Genomic DNA, 21391 nt, shown 5'->3' with positions numbered 1-21391 from the left:
GGGGCAAAACAGCAAGGGTTAATACAATAGGGAGGTATAGGGAATGTTATGGAATTGTGCCACTGTGCTAACTATACAAATATTTTGTGGGAGTTTCGAACTTGAACGGGAATTTTCAAGCATTGTTTAAGCTCACACAATTTGAATGGAATACTTGAAGTAAGACTTGAACATCAGTATTTCAATTTTACACAATGGCTTCCTATCAAATTCCAATAGGAGTTTAATAAACCATAAAAAAGAGGTACCTTATTAGAATATCTTCTACATTATTAATATATATGCACTGATAACTGTATAGTTAAATGATATATGAAAAAAATTGTCCATACACTATTTGATAACAGAGAACAATCCTTAACATGTCTACTATTTTTATTCTCTAAATTGATAGAATAAATAAAACATTAATTATTGTGTTCAGTAAATTCTATTGAATTACTGTTAAGGTATTTTTGTTACTATAAATCATTCCAAAACTAGTTTCAATAGGGAGCATTAGGACTTTACATTCTTTTGGAGATAAAGGATGGATAGTGCATTAGGAAATGCAATGAAATATCACTATATTCTCACCCCAAAAAGCCTCATGTAATTTAAGAGCAACCCCATAACGCCCTCGGTGTATGCTGGTCACTGGCATTTTCACCTGCATTGAAAAAATATTTGGTCTATTTAATGTTCAATTTTAATCTCATTTTGAAATTCTTTTGTATCAGTTGACAATGTGATAGTTATAGCTGGTAGTCACTATTTCAAGATTTCCATCGCTTGACATCTGTGTGTAAATAAAAAATACATTGTGGAAAGTAGACTCTTTATATTAATTTTGCATTTTTCAGATGATGTGGATAGCATTTTCCATTAATAGCCAGGTCAATCACTGATCTTCGTCTGTACTTGGAAAGATGGTTGCAAATCCAGCTTACTCTTGCACTGTTAGTAATAACTATTATTAAAATTCATCTGCATTTAGATAATGTCTGGTGGTGCACAAATCCTTAGCATCACAATCAAACTTGAAACAATAACATGAATAGCCATTTTTAAAATTCAAACCAAAGCTTCTACATTCTATGATAATCAAAGTAAAAAAGAGGCCAATGCTATCGTCACTCATGGCCCAACATCACACCACAAATAACGCAGCATCTGTCCAGCAGGCACCGCGCCCAAAATCATGCACCGGCGAACATCATCACTCTCACGGTCCAGCTTTGAACAGTCCATATCACTTTCACATCATTATTCCTCAAAGTGATTGTTAAGTTCATTACCCAATCCTTTGTGCAGTGGCTTCCGTATGACCATGGTTAACGCTTCGAGCCGGTATAAGAATTTAAATGCTTGGGTCCTACTCGCGGTAATTAATTGTTTTGTGAACCTCTCTGTCTGCAGCATCACAGAAAATAATATAACTTTTAAAATGTTTTTTTCAAAAAAATTAGCCTTATGCTATATTGCTTATTCTATTTATTGAAAATTTTACACACATAATATTTCATTTTTTCACTTCTTTATTTGCCTTTAGGTTTCAAACCTCCATTCTGAAAGTTAATTGTTGTGTGATATAATTTGAAACAGTCCTCCAAATATAGGCCTGCATTGGTGTCGGGGAACCAGTAAACTGCATCCCTCCTTTGACCTCGCGCGGAGCACACCTGACATCTGGCCTGGACTTCTTCCCAGTGGGCTGTATCCTTTCAACAAAGTGCCTCTCAACCAAACTTCCTCACTTGAACTCGCGCTATCACATCCAATACTCACTTCTCTTTCTCCGTCCAGGTGATCAACTCAATTCCCTAAATTATCTTCACTCCAAAAAAAAGCTTATCCCTTTGGAATCCATTACAGGGGGTTATATACAAGGCTTTTTTACTTCTCTTTCTCAAAAAAGTAATCTAACAACTGAGACCATAGATGATGATGAGGCCTTATGCCCTCACAACTGTTATGAAAAAGAAAGAATGATACAGGAAGGGTTCCAGAGAAATTTGACTGAGAGATCATATCAAGCAATACAGATAAACAGAACCTGAGAACAAGTTGTAAATGCAAAGAACTTTCTTACCTCATAAAGACAGCCTTGATAGATTTATCTTCCTTCTAGAGTACCTTTTCATGCAGCCGAAACAGAACGATTAGCAAGAATCATTATCTAAGAGACCTAGGGCAACCGTATATATATATATATATTTGAAAAATTCGATGGCGCCGCAGAAAAAATTTGAGACCTAGAGAGCGGAGCAGTACGTATGGTGCACGTCGATCCGCAAATGAGACCTGCCGGGTGCGACGTACCACGTACTGAGAGCCCAGCTGAGGGGTTAAAACTTCTGACATTGATGGGAAGTGCCCTCCAAGTCACTGGTTCCATTCAACCTGCGCCCTTTCATTTCAGTGTGAAGAATGTTCGCTGTGAATTTACTGGTGTGATTTTTATCTAAGAGGTGTCTGGTGAATTAGGAGCTGTTGTCTTCCTTTGTGAAGCATGAACGGTGTTCTTTGATCCTAATATTGAATGTCCTCCCTGACTGTCCAATGTACATGGTATTGCAGTCCGCTCAATTGAGTTTATAAACCCTGCTTTGTTGTATTATGTCAAATTTTGTCTTTGGGTAAACCCATTATGTTTTTTAAAGTGTGTGTGTGTTGTCAAACGCTGTCTTGATTTTGTTTTTGGAGAGTGTTTGTTGTATCCTGAGTGAAATGCGGGCTGTTTCTCGTCATTCGTGATGCTCAGCTTGGAGGTTCTTCAGTCTCTCTCATATTGAATAGCCATTGATTTATAGCAGTGCCTTATAATTGAGGGAATGAGGTTATTGCGGTTTATAAACTAGTCTTTGTCATCAGGTGACCATATTTTGAGGATATTATTTTCAGGATAGGAGGATGGACTCCGGTGCAACCGATATCAATCAGGAATAAATGAAATTAGTTTACCATATTTCAGAGCATATAAGATGCACTATCATTTCAGTAGGTCAAATGCTAGAAAAAATATCAAAAACATACGAAAGTATGATTAATTTATTGGGGTAATTTGTTAAAACAAATAATCCTACTTGGTAAGAAGAGCAGACGCTGTTTATTTATGAGCAGATGTAATAAAAAAACGATAAAGTGTGTTTTATATTTCACTCACTCCTCTTCAGACATTTCACAAGCGAACAACACGAAATTCACACAATAGTGATAAGCTTAATAATATACAAAATTATAATAAAGATAAGAGGTAGATAAAGAGGAGTCGAAATAGATAGTATTGGCCATCTAGAGTATAAAAACCATTCAGGTTATTGAACATTGATTGATAAAGTTTAAGCCTTCACTTATAAAAGGCAGGTCATTTTTTTAAACATAATTTTTGTAAAAGATCTGGTATGCCGTAAAGTATGGTGGTATGGGAGTTATTTGTAAGTTTTGCGAAGAATGGGATCACTGTTTGGAATTTGCAGTGCACTAATAAAATATCATTCACTACAATCACCTTTTTCCTACGCTGAACCTGGAAATTACAACATCTTTCCATAAAAGGAGGGATGACAAATATTCGCAACCCATGCATTACGCTTTTACCGCCAATGGTCGCATATTGTTTGGAACGGATTTATGGAACGATTGATCTGGAATGGTATGGAACGACCAGTACTAAGCGGGACGATTCACAACAATTGGCGGCAAAAGTTTAGTGCACGACTCAAGAACGTTGTGCTTCCCTTTCACTCAGGAAAGATGGTATACTTTTCTGGATAAGCGTAGGAAAAAGGTCTTTCTCTGTGGATAATATTCCTTGGTAGTTTCAGTGATAACGCTAGAATAGTATTATCGAAGATTTAAGTTGATTGGATAGCAGAAATACGGATACTAAAATGGAGTTAACGAACCCGTACATCAAGGTTCTCGAGGGTAATAAGGAAGAAAAAGTGGCTGTACTATGGTAATTTAAGCATATTTGATGTTTCTTTTCAATGGTCATGTTATAGCGTGCACAAACTCGTCCATATATATTCATTTCAAATTGAGCGGGAATGCCGAGACAGCCTGTCTAGTTTAAAACAAAGACGTCAGGCTTTGGAGATCTAGGGCTAAAACCATTTCCAACCCAAAACAAATGTAAGGTCTGGGTAACCCTTTTAAAAACCCAGTAATCATTTCATTCTTCTGGATCACCGTTTTCCTGGATATCCAACTACTCGGTAGTATAAAACCAAATGAGAATTTCAATTGGTCATTTGGAATGTCGCTGGAAATTGTGAGAATCAGTATTTGAAAATTATTTAAATTTATTTATTAGCTGTCTTCAAGGTATAGAGGATGTCTTCATCAGAACTATCGCAGATAACATGCTTGTGTTAAGCTCCGAAAATTATTAATTCATTGTTCCATCCGTCTTGGGCCAAATTGTGGGCCCCAGTGACCATTTCTTGATAATATAAATGTGAGCTACAGTAATAAATAATTTTGCATAGGAAATACGTGTTTGAAGGAACTGTAATCACACTGGGATAATGTTTTTATATGGTCTAGTGCAGTGCATGCTCTAATATATTCTAGTATGAAAGAAGCATTGGTGTGTTATGTTGCCAAAGAAGAATTTATATAATTGTGCAATTGAACATTCCTTTTTCCTTTCTCTCAGCCCTCTGAATTCTCAAGCTTCAAAGCAACTGTTAGCTGAACTGAATTTCCCGAGTAGCGGTGTTGTAAAAGAGAAGAAGGTTAAGTGGTAAGTAATACCTCATCATCTTAAAACTGAAGATCATAATTCTGACAAGTTTACCCTGATTTGATGCAGTAGGCATTCGGGAGGGAAATGCTCTTTCCAAAAATTCATCACTACGCCCTTTTTTAAGTCGAATTCTAAATGCCAAGTGTCGAACCAGCATTGTGTAGCACTAAGGCCATCTGATAAAGTGGCGTGTCCTCGGGATCACTGATATCTCGGTAAACCATTGGATCATTGGCAAATAAATATATCTTACAATTGTCTATAGAGTTAAATGGTGCGAAATGACTAAGCTGCACTATCATATTATGGCATGAATCCTCTCTTTTATTAGTTCATCGATTAACATTGCATTTGATGCTTGCTTCGCTGAGAAGGGCAAGGTGTATTGTTATGGATGTGCTCTCTATCCAATTAGGAAAAGATAATTTTGATGAATTCAGAATTAATTTGCTAATTATTTGTGCGTTGTGTTATGTTATTGTTTACGGTTTATTTCCTCATGGAGTTGAGAATTGGTAGGTACATTTTTGTCAGTGCACGCATAGTTGGTACGCTCATGATGGTTTATAGAGTCTAATGGCCAAATCGGTCCTGTCAAAGTATAATGAATATTTCTGTGTTCTCATTCAGGACAAAGAAGGAGAATGAGAAGTCATCACCATATCAGATGCGTGTTCGCAAGAGGACAGAGACAAAAGACTGTTTCCGACCCTTGCGCCGCATTTCCCCACGTATTTGCAAGCAGGAGAGGAAGTCCCTGGAAGATGAGTCCTCGGCAGACCAGACCTTGGCATCCGTTGTGAACGGGGAGAATCCAAGGAAGCCAGAGGGTGAGCAAAGCCGACAGAATTGGCGGGACGGCTAGCCAAGCTGAATGGCCCCGGCATGTATTGGGAGCATATTGAGCAAGGTCTCCAGTCATTTTCACAAATCCATTTTCCCAGAGGCTATTATTCGTGGAGGTGAGGTCTAGAAGCACCCTGGATGTAGGGAGGAGGAAAAGAGTAATGGAAGCGTTGCACGGATAAGTGCAAGGGATGAGCAGTCATAGTGGGAAAAGCGTGATATGTCCCTCTCACTTTGCAGGCAAGTGCTCTGCGATGAACTTTAGCTCAAGTGGTGGATCACTAGCCCAGAAAGTGAGGGGCCCAAATCCATATCCAGATTGTATCTTATCTTACTAATGCATTTGTAAATCTGGAAATAACTAGATTTGCCGGCGTGTGGGTTGCACTGACTCTAAGATGCAACACCTTTTTCATACAAGATTTGAGGGAAAAAGATAATATTTGTAATGAATTTTCATTATGATTTATTGCACTAATTTTATAGTCATGTATGCCTACAGAAATGTAATCAGGAGACATTGTAGCTAGGAGCTGTCATTTTTATCACTACATTCAAAACCCGGGAATTCATCTCCAGAGGTAAATGAAAAATTACTCCCAAGACTTCTTGAGAAACGCTCATGGTCCTTCGTGCCATCTGGGGCATTTATAATTCCTCATTTCTTAATTGATGTTACAACTCTCGTATTTCACAGCATTCCGAGATTTGGATACGGCCAGTAGTGCTTTACTGAAACTTATTAAGTAACGAAGGGTGTGTTTTCACCGCCAGTTTCCTCTCCAATGGGGCTTGGCTTTTAGTTGGGCCTTGCACCTGATTCACATTTGAATGGAGTACGTGAGTTATCAAATGTTGCCTAATTGAAGAACACATGTGCTCGCCCATCGCACGGCATCTTGCTTTTATGGATCAGAAACAAATGACGGAAAGATTCATTCGAAACCACTCACAAAAAGACCAAATCCAAAGGAGTGCTAAATATTTGTATTGACATAAACCAGAAGTGTAAGGCTAATTTCAACTCGTGACTTGGATTACCGGTGCACAGGATGCACTGTAATTGAGCTGTATTTTGATTGGGGGGGGGAGAAACGCGTCCTGTGTGCGGGCGAATACAAATGGTTATTTGTTTGGAGGCACGTCATGCCAAGGTGGTATGTCGTAAGGGCTTCCAATATTTTGTTTGAATAGGTAAAAAATTAAAAAAGTGAAATATGCTAGGTTTGATGTGGATATTCCATTCCAAAAATGTTTAACTTGTAAAAAATCAATGTATTTTTAAAAAACTTTTTCAACAAACATGGCAGCACCTGGTTTTCTCAGAATTAAAATTTCAATTATTCACTTAATGAGGAGCAACAATTTAACCTTTTGCATCCCTCATCTAGCAATTATATCTTGAGTAAACATATTATGATTCGTGCCAGCAGCTGAGCTGGTGCTTTGTACATTGGAAACTGCTTCAGAAAAATTACGTAGACTCAAATTATTTCTTTATGAGTTCCCATTAATAGTGCCTCAGTTCATTTTTGGGAATTCTGTGTTCATTATGATCTTTCAAATCTAATAGCATGCGTCCAAAGCATCAGCTAAATGGCATGCCCACGGACAATACCGCTATAAATATACTGGTACCTATAGTACAAATGAAATCCAGTTACAGCTGTTCTGCTAATCGGTGAAGCTGATCATGAGGCTCTAGTTGTTTGGCAAGTCCCAATCCCAATTTAACTTCATCATAAAGACTTCATAGAATGACTCATGCATACTGCAATGTAGCTAGTGTGCCTCGTTTTGCACAGGTGAAAGGTCAACCCTCCATTCCATCCACGTGAACAACCACACAGCAATTATATCTCTCAGTTTCCAGTCCCATAACATGTCCTTATTGCATACTCAAATTCAGCAATCGCTTTTCCATTTCTCTCCTCTTCCTACCTCCTGTTGCATTCAGAACACGTCTAAGAATATGGAGTTAATTGTTTATTAAAGTCATTCTACCCACCAGTTTCATTAATTTCCATTAAACAACATAGGTTCCTCTTCCCCAAACATTGACCTAATCCTAAATTAGATAGTTACCCCTTCCTCTTATGGAGTGTATATTGTAAAAACCAAAGACTTAAAAATCTTTGAAATCCCACTTCCTGTTCCAAAATGTTCTTTTCTTCCTGCCCAAACCTCTATCATGGCACTTGTGTGTAGGAAAATTTATTTTTTGGAAGCTGGAGATTTTTATTCTCTCACTCGTGAGTGGTGAAAGCTGGTCCAATGTGCCACACCACCCCTCAGGGCCGGTACATGGTTTGCGCCGTGGCTGGAATGCTCTTCCAGTGCCCATGTGGCAAATGCTGAGAGGGCCTAACCAACTCGGGGATGGTAAAAGGTTCAACTGGTCGTGTGTTTTCAGGGGCATTGCGGTTGCAGGACTGCATGCAGCATGTGGACAAGGAGGAATGGGAGCGGCACGTGAGTGGGGTGGGTCGCTGCATGCCGCCTCCCCCCATGCCCTCCAGTCCGTGTCCGCTCCCGAGGGAAGTGAAGGAGGGGAAGAGGTGGTTGGCTGAGGCCAAGGGGCAGAGGGTGTGGGCGTACCCAAAGAAGGGTGCCGAGAGCCTGGACCGGTGAGTCTAACCCTTACTCTTACCCTCTTGAGGGTCTATTTGTCCAGATGCCCTGGGAAAATTGGTCCATTGCTGTCCTTTTTGGACATATCGGTTGATTTTTGGACTTGATTGGATTTTCACAGTTTTGGTAAATTTACTGGTCTTAAAAGCCCTTAGGGGGGGGGCTGGTATTCATCCTTCTGCTGCTTTCTGTGGTGAATAGAAGTGCTGGACCTGCAAACTATTTACTGTAGAAAATCAATTGTACTTTGTTAAGATAAGTTGAAACAACATTTCATTCATTTAATTTCATTTCATTAATGAAATTATGAGACATTTTTGTGTGCAATTGAAAAGAACATTGCTGGAAAAACCAATATTATTAATATAGTTCCAATGCCATTCAATGATGAGCAGGATTGACTTAGTACAAACAGCACCTTAACCATCGAGGTGAAATGAATGATAAGATATGGTGCCATAATTTAAAACAAATTCTATCTGAAACTAATTAGAAAATCCAAAATGAAACCTTATATTTCGAACTGAATTAGTTTTTTTAGCTACCAACAGACCCTTTTTATCTGTAACTTTATTATTATGATTTGTTGACACTTTAGCCTAATGCCCCTAAATTTCAATCAACTGGAGGATTTTGATTCAAGTTCGCTTTGTGTCCTTCCTGCTGTGATTTCGGAATTCGGTCCTTCCGGTCCCCTTGTGGTAAAATTTTATGAAGATGGAAACCATGGGGGAACCCAAGGTGGTGCATTTAAGGAAACGGAATCAATTGGATCTTCTCTGAGTATATGAACTCCACATATCATAATATGCTCAATGGGAATGAGCTTTTCATTTGCCTATGGAAAGCAGCCTTGGGTTTGATTTGGTTTATATTTAAGGGAGTCAAATAACTTCATGAAAATGTACTCTGGGTAATTTTACTTTTGTTAACCTTTAAAAAGGGTTAGTGAGGCAGGTTGTTTAGCAGAGAGATATATCTTTTGGGGTTATTATTTCTTTTCACTGCTAAACTAATTGTTCTTTTGAGTTTGGCTTTTAAGTTTCCTAGCATTTGGTTGTGACTCAATAGAAAGATGAGGCAAACAATACTCACACAATCATAAATGAGCCTCACAATTAATGAGCGTTACTTTTGACATAATTTTCACGAGCCTTGTGTCTCCTCTTCCCATCTAGTTTCTTCTCGAATTGTCCTTCCTTAACTTTAGATAGCATGGCTCCCCTGTCGAGCATAATTATGCATGTTTACTCTAATTCCTTCCATTGTCGTACATCTCCCACCCTCAATCCGTCTACGCTCCCTTACTGCTGGGTATGTCTGGATGACTCCTTTTGTAATCACTAGGAAATGCAGTTTGAAATTGGTCTCACTATCAAAAAGTACAGAAGATATGGGGTCTTTGGTTTATGAACATTTTTTATGGTGACAATACACCTCTCTTTCATTATCGTTATTCTTTTGGTAATGTAATGTTTATCCAAGTTTAAGTAACCAAACTAGTAATGCATACCGCAGACTGTGAACACCGTGGAAGTGGATCTAGGATAATGGTTGGCTTAATTTATCAACAGATGTGCCTCACGGTTAGTGATTGTCGATTGATATTTGTAGTTTCAAGGAGCGAGTGAGCAAGCTGTCCATGTGGTGTGGGTGTGTGGCGAGGGTGTTGATGGAGAGGGTCACATCCCTGGCTGTGCATCCTTCCAAGGACAAGCTGGTGATAGCCGCGGGTGGCAAAAAAGGATCGCTTGGTTAGTACTACTTTTCGTTGCTTGTTGCACGGTGACTTGTATTTTATTTGTACAGTAAGTGAGGTATAACTGGTAAATTTGATCCTCCGATTTTCCAATGTAGCTGTCATTTTGGTAGTTGAGTAGGAGGTAGAAAAGCTTAATTTCAGATCAGTATTCTGATGAAAAAACAAATGAATTCATCCCAGTACGGCTGTTCATCCCAAACTATGCACTGCTTCACCTGCCAATGATTTGACCGCACTCGTCTCTTCAAGGCGAGGGCAAGCCAACCTGTCCACGTTGTGGCAAGGGCAATGATATGATACATTGCGACACTTGAGCCTGGAACACAGCCCGCTTACTCCAGAGACTGCCCAAAAATGCAACCGGTAAAGAAAGTTATGGGAATGCAGAATAAACTTCCTTATCTCCAAGCTCGAAAAAAGTTAAGAGATTTAAATGCCCCTACATTCTCTCATTAATTCGCCTCACGCATCCTAGGCCATAAAGGAAGCTAACCTCCTGCCACCCAACAGACAATGGATGTTCCAATTTTAATAAATCAAATGAGACTGGACTTTAAAAGAGACTGCAAAACTTGAAAAGTACCAAAGACCCCGCAAGGCACTTTGTTTGTTGACACAAAGTTTTCCTTTGTTGAAGCTGGGAAACAAATAATCGAAACAGAGTCACAGCCGATAAACATTGTCCAAGGATGTGAAATCAGGTCTTCCGGCAGCAGTCCTCCATGCAGGAACTCCCCCTCTGAGGAGGACAAGTCCTTGTCGGAGACGCTCTCGCCAGGCTCAAGGGAAGGAAAACCAGGATCAGGAGATGGTCGCTCCCACAGCCTCAACCACTTAAAACCACAGAGCTCCTCAGATACATCGCGAATAATACTTTTATTTATATATTTATTTTAAACATTCAAAATTGGTTTTCTGTTGCTGTGGAACTGCAATGGTTTTTATTGGCTCAGGGAAGAGAGCTGGCCACTTCAACAGGTTTTGTATGTTTCTGACTCATTTTAAACCTACGGACGAGAGCTTTATATGGTTTTTTAAATGGATGGCACTTGAGGGCAACACACCCAAGGTGGTTACTGTTAGGGAGGCCTTTTACACCACCCGTGTGCAACTAGCAACACCTTTCCAAGCTGTGGCTGCTGCCATATATGCCCCAGAGAAAATAACCTTTGGTGACGTTTGTTAACTGGCGGTTGGACGGGGCACCCGGCTCAATCTGGAGACCCTTGTCCGCCAGTTATATCGGCCCTTTCTTTTACTGGGCGACTTAATTGCGACTGACCTCCTGTGGGAAAGCTCTAGGGGCCAGAGCAACATGAAAAGATGGATTTTATCTAAGATTAAACCCTCTTAAGAATTCAAGTCAGTAATTACAGATGCCCGTGACATCTCTCCAAGCATGCACCAAATCCTGAATGGAGTATTCCTGAGACTGCATTGGTGCAGGTCCAGACTTCATCCCTGTGTTCACAGATGGATCAAATTTGGAAACAGCATGTGGTTTTGCAGTTTTCTCACCCCACCTCGGGGAGTATTGAGGGCAAAGATAATTAGCCACAACAGTGTTTACATGGCGGAACTCTTTTGTCATCATTATAGCCCTGTGAGAAATAAAAAGCAATGGCAGCTCCTCAATTGGCTCTTGACTATCGAACACATAAGTCCATTGCCTGCTTCTCCCTAAAACCTCTCTCTAGTCCACGAGATACACTCTAGACTCGTGTCCCTTCATCAGAGGGGTGAAAAAGTCTCCTTTCTACGGATCCCTGGACACGCAGAAATCGCTGGAAAAGAAAAAGGAGCCCTAATAATGCACGAGACTGATTCTTTGTTGGTGCCAGTGGACGATCTCAAGCTGGCAACGTGTAACGTGGTCCCAAAACGATGGCGGGGTGTGTGAATGAATGTCACCAATAACGAATTCTGAGGGATGAAGTCAGTGGCATCGGTGTGGCCCTCATCTGTTGGGAAGACATGGCACACTCGATGATAGGGCATCATACCCTCACGCACTTGTGCCGCATCACTGAGGATAAACAACCGCCTCGGTGCGAAGAATGTGACCTGCCCCTGGCGGTGATCCATGTCATGGCACAGTGCGACAAATGCCAGAGGGTGAGACACACATTTAAAATCGGGAGTGATCTAAGTAATATTGTAGGGGATGGCCCAAACTAATTAAACCAAGATTTAAACTTTGTAAAGGAAACTGGCCGAATGGGAAAACCATAGTTGTGGTATCATTTTTTTAGGCTTTTGGTTTTAAATATTCATGTATTTATTTATTTCTCTATTTATTAAGAGGGTGTTGAAGTTATAAAATGGGAGTGGTGCAAAATGTCCTTGCCTGTCGAAGCACCCTAAGCATAAACTACTGAGGCTACTACTCAAGATCGCCGCAGTTCAATTCCCAGGTGGTAAACTCAAACTTCCATGCCGAGCGATTACAGAAGTTAGTGCAGCGTTGCGAAAAGTGCTTAGAAGTGATGGGCGATTATGTGGTGAAGTAGTTTGTAGGAAACTAAAACCATTGACAAATCTTTTTCCAACCAAAATTTTTTTTGTGACCTAAGGGCCCTTCTCAAATATGCCTCCTATTGCCAGGGGAAGTAGCAGCCATGGGAAACAACAATTTTAAATTAGTCAGTAGGGTTTTATTGTCTTGTTTTTATCATACTTCGTAAACGTATTATCTAATAAAATAATTTATATGGGAATTGAAACTCAGTCTTAAGATTAGTACCCAAGAATGTGCACTGCATCTGGCAATGGTTGTTGATATGGCAGGTATGTAGTAATCTTTTGGTAATTATGAAAAGCCTCTGTTTGTATTAATTGATGTATCAGAGAATCAGTTGCAGAGTTACTTTGTTCAAGGAAAGGCTTTACTGGATAACTGGAAATAGTAAATAATCTATTTGCATATTTGCTAGGATTCTTGATAGTTATAGCTTCATTTTTGGTGGTGCACTTTGTAAAAATAGCCCACTTGTATGAAATAGCTAATTATTTAGTGTTTTTCAGTTCCTGTTCTCTGAATCCTAGGCAGCAAAAATTTATCCTTAAATATTTTGGTGACTGTGAGTATGAAATTTCCTCCTCTCTTGTTGCTAGGGTTGTGGATTGTGAATCCTGCTCTGAGTGCTGACGGAAAATTAGTCAAATCGGCAGAATCAACTGAATCAGCCACTGGCCTTTACAGGTTTGAACCACACTCGGGCCAAATCAACTGCACTTCTTTCTGTGCCTATCACGCCGACCGCCTCTACACGAGCAGCTATGATGGAACAGTTCGCTGCCTGAACTTTGAGAAGCTTGTGTTTGATGAAGTAAGGATCCTGATTGATTTTGCTTTCATTTTTCTTGCCTTAAGAGCTGTATGCTGGTAATAACAATGTTAATGCATATGCTCTATGTTTTATTGGCTGGAATTACTTTGTTAATGCAGTGGTTTCTTGTTGGCATGTTTTTGAAAGAGCAGGAATCCTGAATGTACTATCCAGCAAAAGTTCTACCTTGATTGAACTCGTGACCTATCGGATTTTGTTGTCATAATCTTTAGTTTGCCCGTTAGTTTAGATCGGGCTTTAGTTTGCCAGTCAGCCAAGGAGTTGCTTATGCTTTGAAACTAGTGCATCCAAGTGAAAAGTGTGTAGGAAATATGCACCGAGTGTACTTTTTCCATTTATGATGACTTTCGATATGGTCGAGGATGATAGTGTATCAGGAGAACTGAATTTTCTAGCTGTGAAGATTGTGACTGAGCACATTTAACATTTTCAACTATCAGCTAAAATTTGGTAACCATGTTTATCATTTAAAAATTGCCAGTCATTATGAGCTGAAGGCGGCAGTATGTTTACGAATTTGACAAAAGTATTGGTTTTGAAATCAAGAGAAACAAATGAGAAAGTGTTAATGGGATTTTGCTTGAGATGAGATCTCAAGTGTTTCCTGCTTCCATAATAATAATTGAAACCCCTTTTCTCTGTGTATTAGTTTTTTTAATGGTTCCTGTATCCAGTAGAAGTAGTTTTCATTCCAATGTCTCCTCTTTCTCAGTGCTGCCGTTTGAATTCCGTATTTGTGGGCAAACCGCAGAGTAGACTAGTGGCCAGAATGGCAAGTGGAGGTAATCAGTACACCAAAGGTTGACTTCCATTCTTACTTTAAACTATCAAGAGTTCGTTCTATAAGGGAAGAGTAATCTTTAAAACCTTTGAACCAGGAATCTTTGCACGAAGTAATGTTGCTTGGAAACCAATTTGAAGGCTTAGTAAAGCCTTGACTTGTACTCTAATGCCTTAGGCATGTAGTTAATTATGTGTAGCCAATACTGTCATGTCATTGTTCCTTTTTTCCAGGTGCTGTCCTCCCCAAAGGACATTCATTCAAATTGGTTCCAGTGGCACTGCCAATTATCATCCAATGTTCTTCTCATCTCCCAAGGTATACGCTGTTTCAGACTTCATATGTGGTAAAAATAGGAAGAATTTTAAACAACAAAATTTAAGGAGAAAATTATATAGCTATTTGCCAATTTTTATGTTCATCAAGAAAGAAAAAGATGAAATGCAATAAGAATGCCGTTAAATAATTAGATATAACCTGAAAATTAGGGGTAGCAGAAGAGCTAGATTTATTTCTGGGCAATACAATGACATAACAACAAGGAATAATATTACTTACATTAAATTTGGTTGTTTGAGGCTCTATTAGTAAAAATTTATTGTCACTGAATAAATAAATTGCGTTTTTTCATACAAAAAACTTAATTATAATACTTATTTAAGTAAAGTATTTTGTGTGAAACAATACAAAGTTCATTTATTCAGTGATCACCTACATATTGATAGAAATGAGCTCTTACGGCTAGTAATATTGAATGAATGTAAAACTGCAATAGCCGTAAACAGTTTACCTTTCTAAACAAAGTATAAATGAAATTAGTTGGCTAGCGCCACAAGTCACGAAGGGGTAATAAGTAAAAAAGAAAAGAAGATAAGAAAGGTCAGTCTTTCTTTTCTTTTTTACCTTTTACCCCTTCTTGACTTGTGGCGCCAGCCAACTTATTTCATTTGTACTTTGTTTAGAAAGGTAAACTGTTTACGGCTATTGGAGTTTCACATTCATTCAAGATCACCTGCACGTTTCACATTTAGTCATCTAGGAGTGTGTTGCATAATTTTTTGTTGAATATTTGAATGTTTCATGTAGCTCTTTACTATTGATTTCATTTATTACATAAACTTGTTCTCATGTACTTGAAAAGATTTCAGATGTAGTTTTATTTGCAAACATTTGAAAAATGGAAATCTCTAAGTATTAAAATATTTGTGGTTTTTTTTACAATAATAAGATCATATTCGATTGATTTATCGCATTATATTGGGCCAAAATCGACTAAGGAGCATGATTTTTTCTAATAATCATGATTATTCACAGGGACAGGAGATGTGTACGTGGTGGACGATCGCACCAATTCAGAGCACGAAGCCATCCTAAGGTGTTACAGTCGCTCTTGTCGAACAGTCAGTATCCACCCTTTGCACCCCATGTACCTGGCCACCTCCTCATCCCTTGGGTAAGCACCCTCTTCAGGCAGATATAGTTTTTGTGACCAATCAAGCTATTCAGATATTTACGAAGTTCCTTTTAGGATTTCAGTTGAATCATGAGTTGCATGCATCTATTTGCTTGTACTTGTATAATGACATTAGCACACTGGTGATGTGATGGAAGGAGCTCGCTCCTGGGAGAATTTTTTTTCCTTTTTTTACAAATGGACGGTGTTCTCACTGTTTATAAGAAAAGGTAACTACGATGGCACTTACAATTAAAATTGCAAGCACTAACTATTAAATTAAACAATTTAAAATACCTACTGGCTTGAGTACCTAAGACCCTAAACAGGTCTCATGTTCTCAGTTTGGCAATCTCTAACCAATTTCATATTTTACTGCTTGCTCCCTTGTATTTTGTTCGCTAAAGCATCTCCCCACCATCCTATCTACATCCCCCTTCTTGTCATTACTTATGTCCCTGTGTTCCGTGCGTGTTACACTTGTTGAGATCTTGGACGAGATAAAATTGATAACTTAAGTCAATAGAAGAAATATAGCTTATTAATGCTTTAAGTCAAAAAAGACTACACATGAAGATGTGAGGATATTGTAACTTGGGAATTTTGGGCAGAGACCTTTCAGAAATCAGGGAAATCTCATGGAAATTTAAATTTCAGTTTCTGTTGTCACCATGTAGTAGGGCAAGGAATAAAACACATGTACATGCTCTTTGGCTAATTGGCTAAGTCAGTGCTGTATTCTCAGGAGCCCAGCTGAGGATGTCAGCTCATGTCCATAGTTTGATAGAATCATAGTTTGATAGAATCCAAATGGTTTGATGGAATCCAAATGGTTTGATGAAATCCATATCCAGGTATGTGTCGGTCTGGGACCTGAGGAAGTTTGGGCGTAAGAGTTCAAAGGCGTCTTGTGTGGGAGGAGTGGAGAGTGGTGCCTCCATATGCAACCTGTCCATCCACGGAACTGTTTCCTCGGCCTTCTTTTCGCCCGCCACGGGCAGTGGGCTGCTCACCACGTCTTCCGATGAGCGCATTCGCATCTACGACACTTCCAAGCTGGCGGAGGGAGCCCAGGGCCCGAGTGTGTTCAGAGGTGAGGCCCTTGCATGCCGTTCCGTGGCCATCTCGGCAGTTCGGATCCGATTACTTTGGATCTTTGGTTGATCGGCACATCTACTCTTTGATTTGTCTCATTGGAGAAGACCATTTAAAATGCATACCACATAACTATTTCAAAAAGGAGCCAGACATATTGGAATTCTAAATAACTGGCAGAAAAATAATTGCACGGCTCCATATTTGGCAAGTAAAATCTCGATGGAACTTTGTCTGTCTATAAAAATACTGGACCAGATAGCCTTCTATGTTTTTAACTTTTGTCTATGTTAAGTCTTTTGTATTTTTGTCTATGGTCAGATGGTAGTAAAAAGGAAGCTATGAAATCCTATTAAAAACACTTTTACCTTGAGAAGTCCATCAAAACGTAATGGACCTTGAGGAAACCAGAAGATATGGGTTGACTATTTTTAACCAACGCTGCCCAACTACACAAGGTTAGATTTAGTGATGTGTTTGTGCGTGTCTGAGATTCCTAACCGTCCTTTGATGTTACCATTTGCAGTGGAAACTGACATCAAGCACAGCCATAAGACGTGGATGTGGATCACACCGATCCGAGCAGTGTGGCACCCACAGAGGGATGATGCATTTGTTGTGGGAACTCTAGCCGTTCCGAGGCGGGTAAGTTGGCATTTCAGGGGGGTTCGAATTCTTGGGAAGGTGGACAGGTGGTCAGTGATGGTGTGGCCTCGCTCCTGTTAACGGCCCCACCCTCACCTAAATGTATTTACCAGTGGCTAATGTTAATCTAGGGTAGAACTTAATTTTGTCCATTGCGAACATTTCTCCTTTTTCCATCCAATGGTATAATCCCATAACTTAATGTAATTAATGTGGTGTTCACCTACCAGGAGAACCTTTAAGCATGGAGGAAATTTTCCAATTTATGGAAAAATACATCTGATGCATTTATTTTTAGGAAAAGGCTGGAAATTTTCTTTATCATTTTCAGATTGGCTCAAAGAACTTCTCAGGGGTAGGAATAGTATTGTGCAAATTAAGACAGTGGTTTAGGATCTTTGTGAAAATAAGGCTCTGAATATTTTTATGCTCACTGTTTTATTTTTCATTCACATTTCCTGGTACGTATGCATATGTGATTTTTGTGCAACAATCTCCGTTCCCCCTCCCAAACCTAATAACTGCTGCCACTTCTTCAGTGGAAACATAATGCAATGAGTACAGCAAAAATGAGACTCTTTTAAGTGTAACGAGTAATACCGAAGTACAGTTTATTGCGCTATGATTAGCGAGTACAATAAATTAGGAATAGGGGGTCTTGTGCATGGCACCCATTGCGGTTGGTCATTCCAAACACAACATGGCCCATGCAATGGCTGCTCATGGCTGCACCTCTTGTGACGTTCTACTTGCATCGCCAGAGAACTTAAGTATATGCGATATTTGTGGTAGTGCCTATTATTATAAATGCATGAACTTGTGAGAAAGCATTGAAGGTGCTCTCTGTGATGTTTATTGGAAGGGTATTCTGTGTAGGTCTGCATAGTTCAATATTTCCAGTGTGCCGGTTGTCATAGAGGTATTAGAAATTGGATTAGCTGAACTAAAAAATAAAAAAAGTGTCTTTTGCAAATTTGGTACAATGGGAAGGCAAATTGCGAATAGAACCCGTGTAGAATAGTTCAGATATACCAGTGTTGAGTGTGAATGTGTGCTCAACGGTGAAAGATCTCAATGGTGTATTGAAAGTGAGAACATTGTTATCATCAACTGAGCCCTCAAGAAAGCCTGAAAGTGTCCCGGTACATTGTGGCATTCCTGAAGACAGTGGATTTCGCATGAAAGATGAGAGGCAAAGGCATTATTTCCCTGTTGTTGGTACTGGCTGTGCTTCGATGGGATTATGTGCTGCAAAAAGATTTGTACTTAGTGTAGTTTGGTCACTTAGATAAGGATAACAACCGATGAGGTGACCAATTGTAAACAATAATATGTTTTGATTTGAGGGAAGAGTGAAAAAAAACATATAGAAACTGAGACAGTGCTGTAGGAGGTGTTTAATGTTAAAGATAATAATAGTTTGCTCCTAATAGGTATTAAAAATATTTAATGAAGAAATTTGCATGTATTTAAATTCCTGCGATGTTGTTTAGGGTTCTACTGTGGATGTTTTCAATGCAATTGCCGATGCAGTGGGTAGGGGCCTTGACTGAAACGTTGGAGGATTTCCAAAGAAAGTCAATGTTGAGGTTGGACAAAATATTTTTGCAAAATTACTAAGATGTTTGCCAGTCACAATAGGAATCACTTTTGAAATTAATCTGCTCTTTTAGTCATTGTCATGTTAAACATAACTATGAATTATGTTCACCTACGTTTTTCATTAATAAATATGCACTTTATACAGGGCTGGTAAAATAAGTATCGGGCTTGGTTCCAGGAAATCAAAATTTATTGCAGTCATCATTACAATTGCTTAATAGTCTTCAAAATACATTCCTCCTGCATCAATACACTTATTTTGGCGCATGTGCCACTCGTAAAAAGCCCAGTCGGTTTCCGGAATACTGTTGAGAGCCTTAGTCGATGCCACTTGAACCGCCTTGATGGAGTCGAACCGATATCCTTTGAGCTCCTTTTGAGCTATCCTTTGAGGTAGTAACGTTGTCGAGAAAATCTTCATCTTCCTGGATCCGGTCCAAAATTTCTTGCCAAATTTTGCCCCGCGACAGTTTTAGTTCCTGATAGGTCCGATAAAGGTTGCTCCTCAGTGACTATTTCTTGTGAATCCCAAACTACTGTATTCTGCCTTCAAAGTAAACCGTCATCCTTTTAATATCATATTTTACATAACACCTTGCTTTGTAAAATCAAGATAATAAGTTATTTGGCCTCCAAAAATCCCCATTGCAACAATTTTGTATGGTTTTTAATATGAAGCCCTGAAACTTGTCTTCTATGACAGATGGTGAGATATGTCTTTATGATTGAATTTCATTGTTACCTGATTCCTCATTGTGCCATCTCACATCTCGTAAATAAGCCATAAAGAACCTTCATGAAGTAAAAACCAAAGTAATTAATTTCCAAATGTATTATTCAAATGTAAAATGCTATTTGCAAACATTTATTTCTATGTACAATAATGACTAGGAGGTTTATTATACGAGGCCTGATCAAAAAGTGTCGCAACTTTTGTGTTTTTTCAAAAATTATTTATTTATTCATTCATTTTGTCCCCTTCAAAGTAATCCCCATTAGTTATTATACACTTGTGCCAACGTTTTTTCCAATCCTCGAAGCACTTCAAAAAATCATTTTTTGTGATCTTGTTCAGCTCCTCCTTCGATGCTGTCTCTATCTCGTCAATCGTAGCCTAGCGTCGTCCTTTCATCGGCCTCTTCAGTATCGGGAACAAGAAAAAGTCACTGGGGGCCAGATCTGGGGAATACGGTGGCTGCGGCATCATCAGTGTGTTGTTTTTGGCCAAAAACTCATGTGCAAGTAACGATGTGAGATCAGGGGGGTTGTTATGGTACAGAAGCCAATTTTTGTTCTTCCACAAATCCGGGCATTTGTGGCAGATTTCTCTTAGCAAATTGTGCATAATTTGCAGGTAATATTCCTTATTTACCGTTCTACCCCCGGGCAAGAATTCATAATGCACCACGCCCATGCAATCGAAGAAAGCTCTAAGCAAAACTTTCACATTCGACCGAGTGGTAGATCCACGAATGATGAGCGTTGTCGATTGTAAGTTACTTCCTCCAAAATGATTGCCAAAATGTACAGTGGCATTGAGTGATCAACGAATCAAAGTTTGCAAAATAGTTTAGACAACAGACATGTCACAAGATACAGAAAAATGGATAGTTGTGATGGCTGAGGGTGTTCATGAAATGAATTAAATAGTAAAAATAGTATTTGTAACAAATTTATCAAATAAATGAGCATTACCTTGAGAGGACTTTGCTTTGTATGTTCAATTTTATTCAGTTTCACATTGAGACTGAAAATTCAATTTTAAATTAAAATTAAAGGAGGATGCATTTTTTGGAGGTCTGTTGCAAGGAAATCTAGGCATTGGAAATGTAGACACTGAATTGGCATTTTTAGATTTTTTGCTTGCTACATTTCATCCAATATCCATATTTTGCAGGTGGAGGTGTTTGGGAGGCATGGGCGCAAGCTTTGTGACCTCGGCATGGATGGACACTTCCCTATCAACACAGTGTGCCCAGTCAATGCTTTCCACCCCAATCGAATGCTACTGGCTTCCGCTGATAGTGGAGGACGGGTCCACATCTTACTCTGAGCCCCTCATTCCTTTCATCCCTGCCTCCGAGTTTTATGCCATCAAGCTGATGTAAAAATATAGACATCTGTGTATATATTGTATAGTCGAGTATTTTTTTCATTGGTGTTGTGTTTGCATGGAATAACTGTTGTTAAATTAGGAGTAAGGTGTGGGTGAGTGCTTGGGATTTTCTCGTTGAGGAACTGAGTCAAGATTGTTCACTGAGCAATCCAGTAATTGGTCACTTAGAGGTACATTAATATGAAATGGTAACCCACCTTACGTTTCTTACTTTGTTTATTGAATCCATGTGATCCAGGCAGGTAATGCAATTATTCTGATTCACTTGTTTGATTGAAGGTCACCTGTGTTGCCCAGGTCATGCACTTAAGCTTTGTTTTACGATTGAACAGTTGTTAGAAAATTGGAGGTAAATGTCGTTTGAACAATGATTTCCTT

General features: G+C 39.2%; 1 protein-coding gene across 1 annotated transcript; it reads left to right on the top strand.

Annotated features, from left to right (window-relative positions):
* The first annotated feature begins 5336 nt into the window (after positions 1-5336).
* Positions 5337-20950, top strand: LOC139696904 (WD repeat-containing protein 76-like). Its single transcript, XM_071595785.1, has 10 exons — positions 5337-5562; positions 7992-8205; positions 9824-9963; positions 13086-13300; positions 14336-14420; positions 15417-15555; positions 16410-16648; positions 17177-17295; positions 18312-18557; positions 20795-20950. The coding sequence occupies exons 1-10, from the start codon at positions 5337-5339 to the stop codon at positions 20948-20950; spliced, it is 1779 nt and encodes a 592-aa protein (XP_071451886.1).
* Positions 20951-21391: the final 441 nt, after the last annotated feature.

Source organism: Hetaerina americana, unplaced genomic scaffold (assembly GCF_022747635.1).
Source record: "Hetaerina americana unplaced genomic scaffold, ioHetAmer1.1.p SCAF_7, whole genome shotgun sequence".
NCBI lineage: Eukaryota > Metazoa > Arthropoda > Insecta > Odonata > Calopterygidae > Hetaerina > Hetaerina americana.
This window is presented reverse-complemented; position numbering and strand designations above follow the sequence as displayed.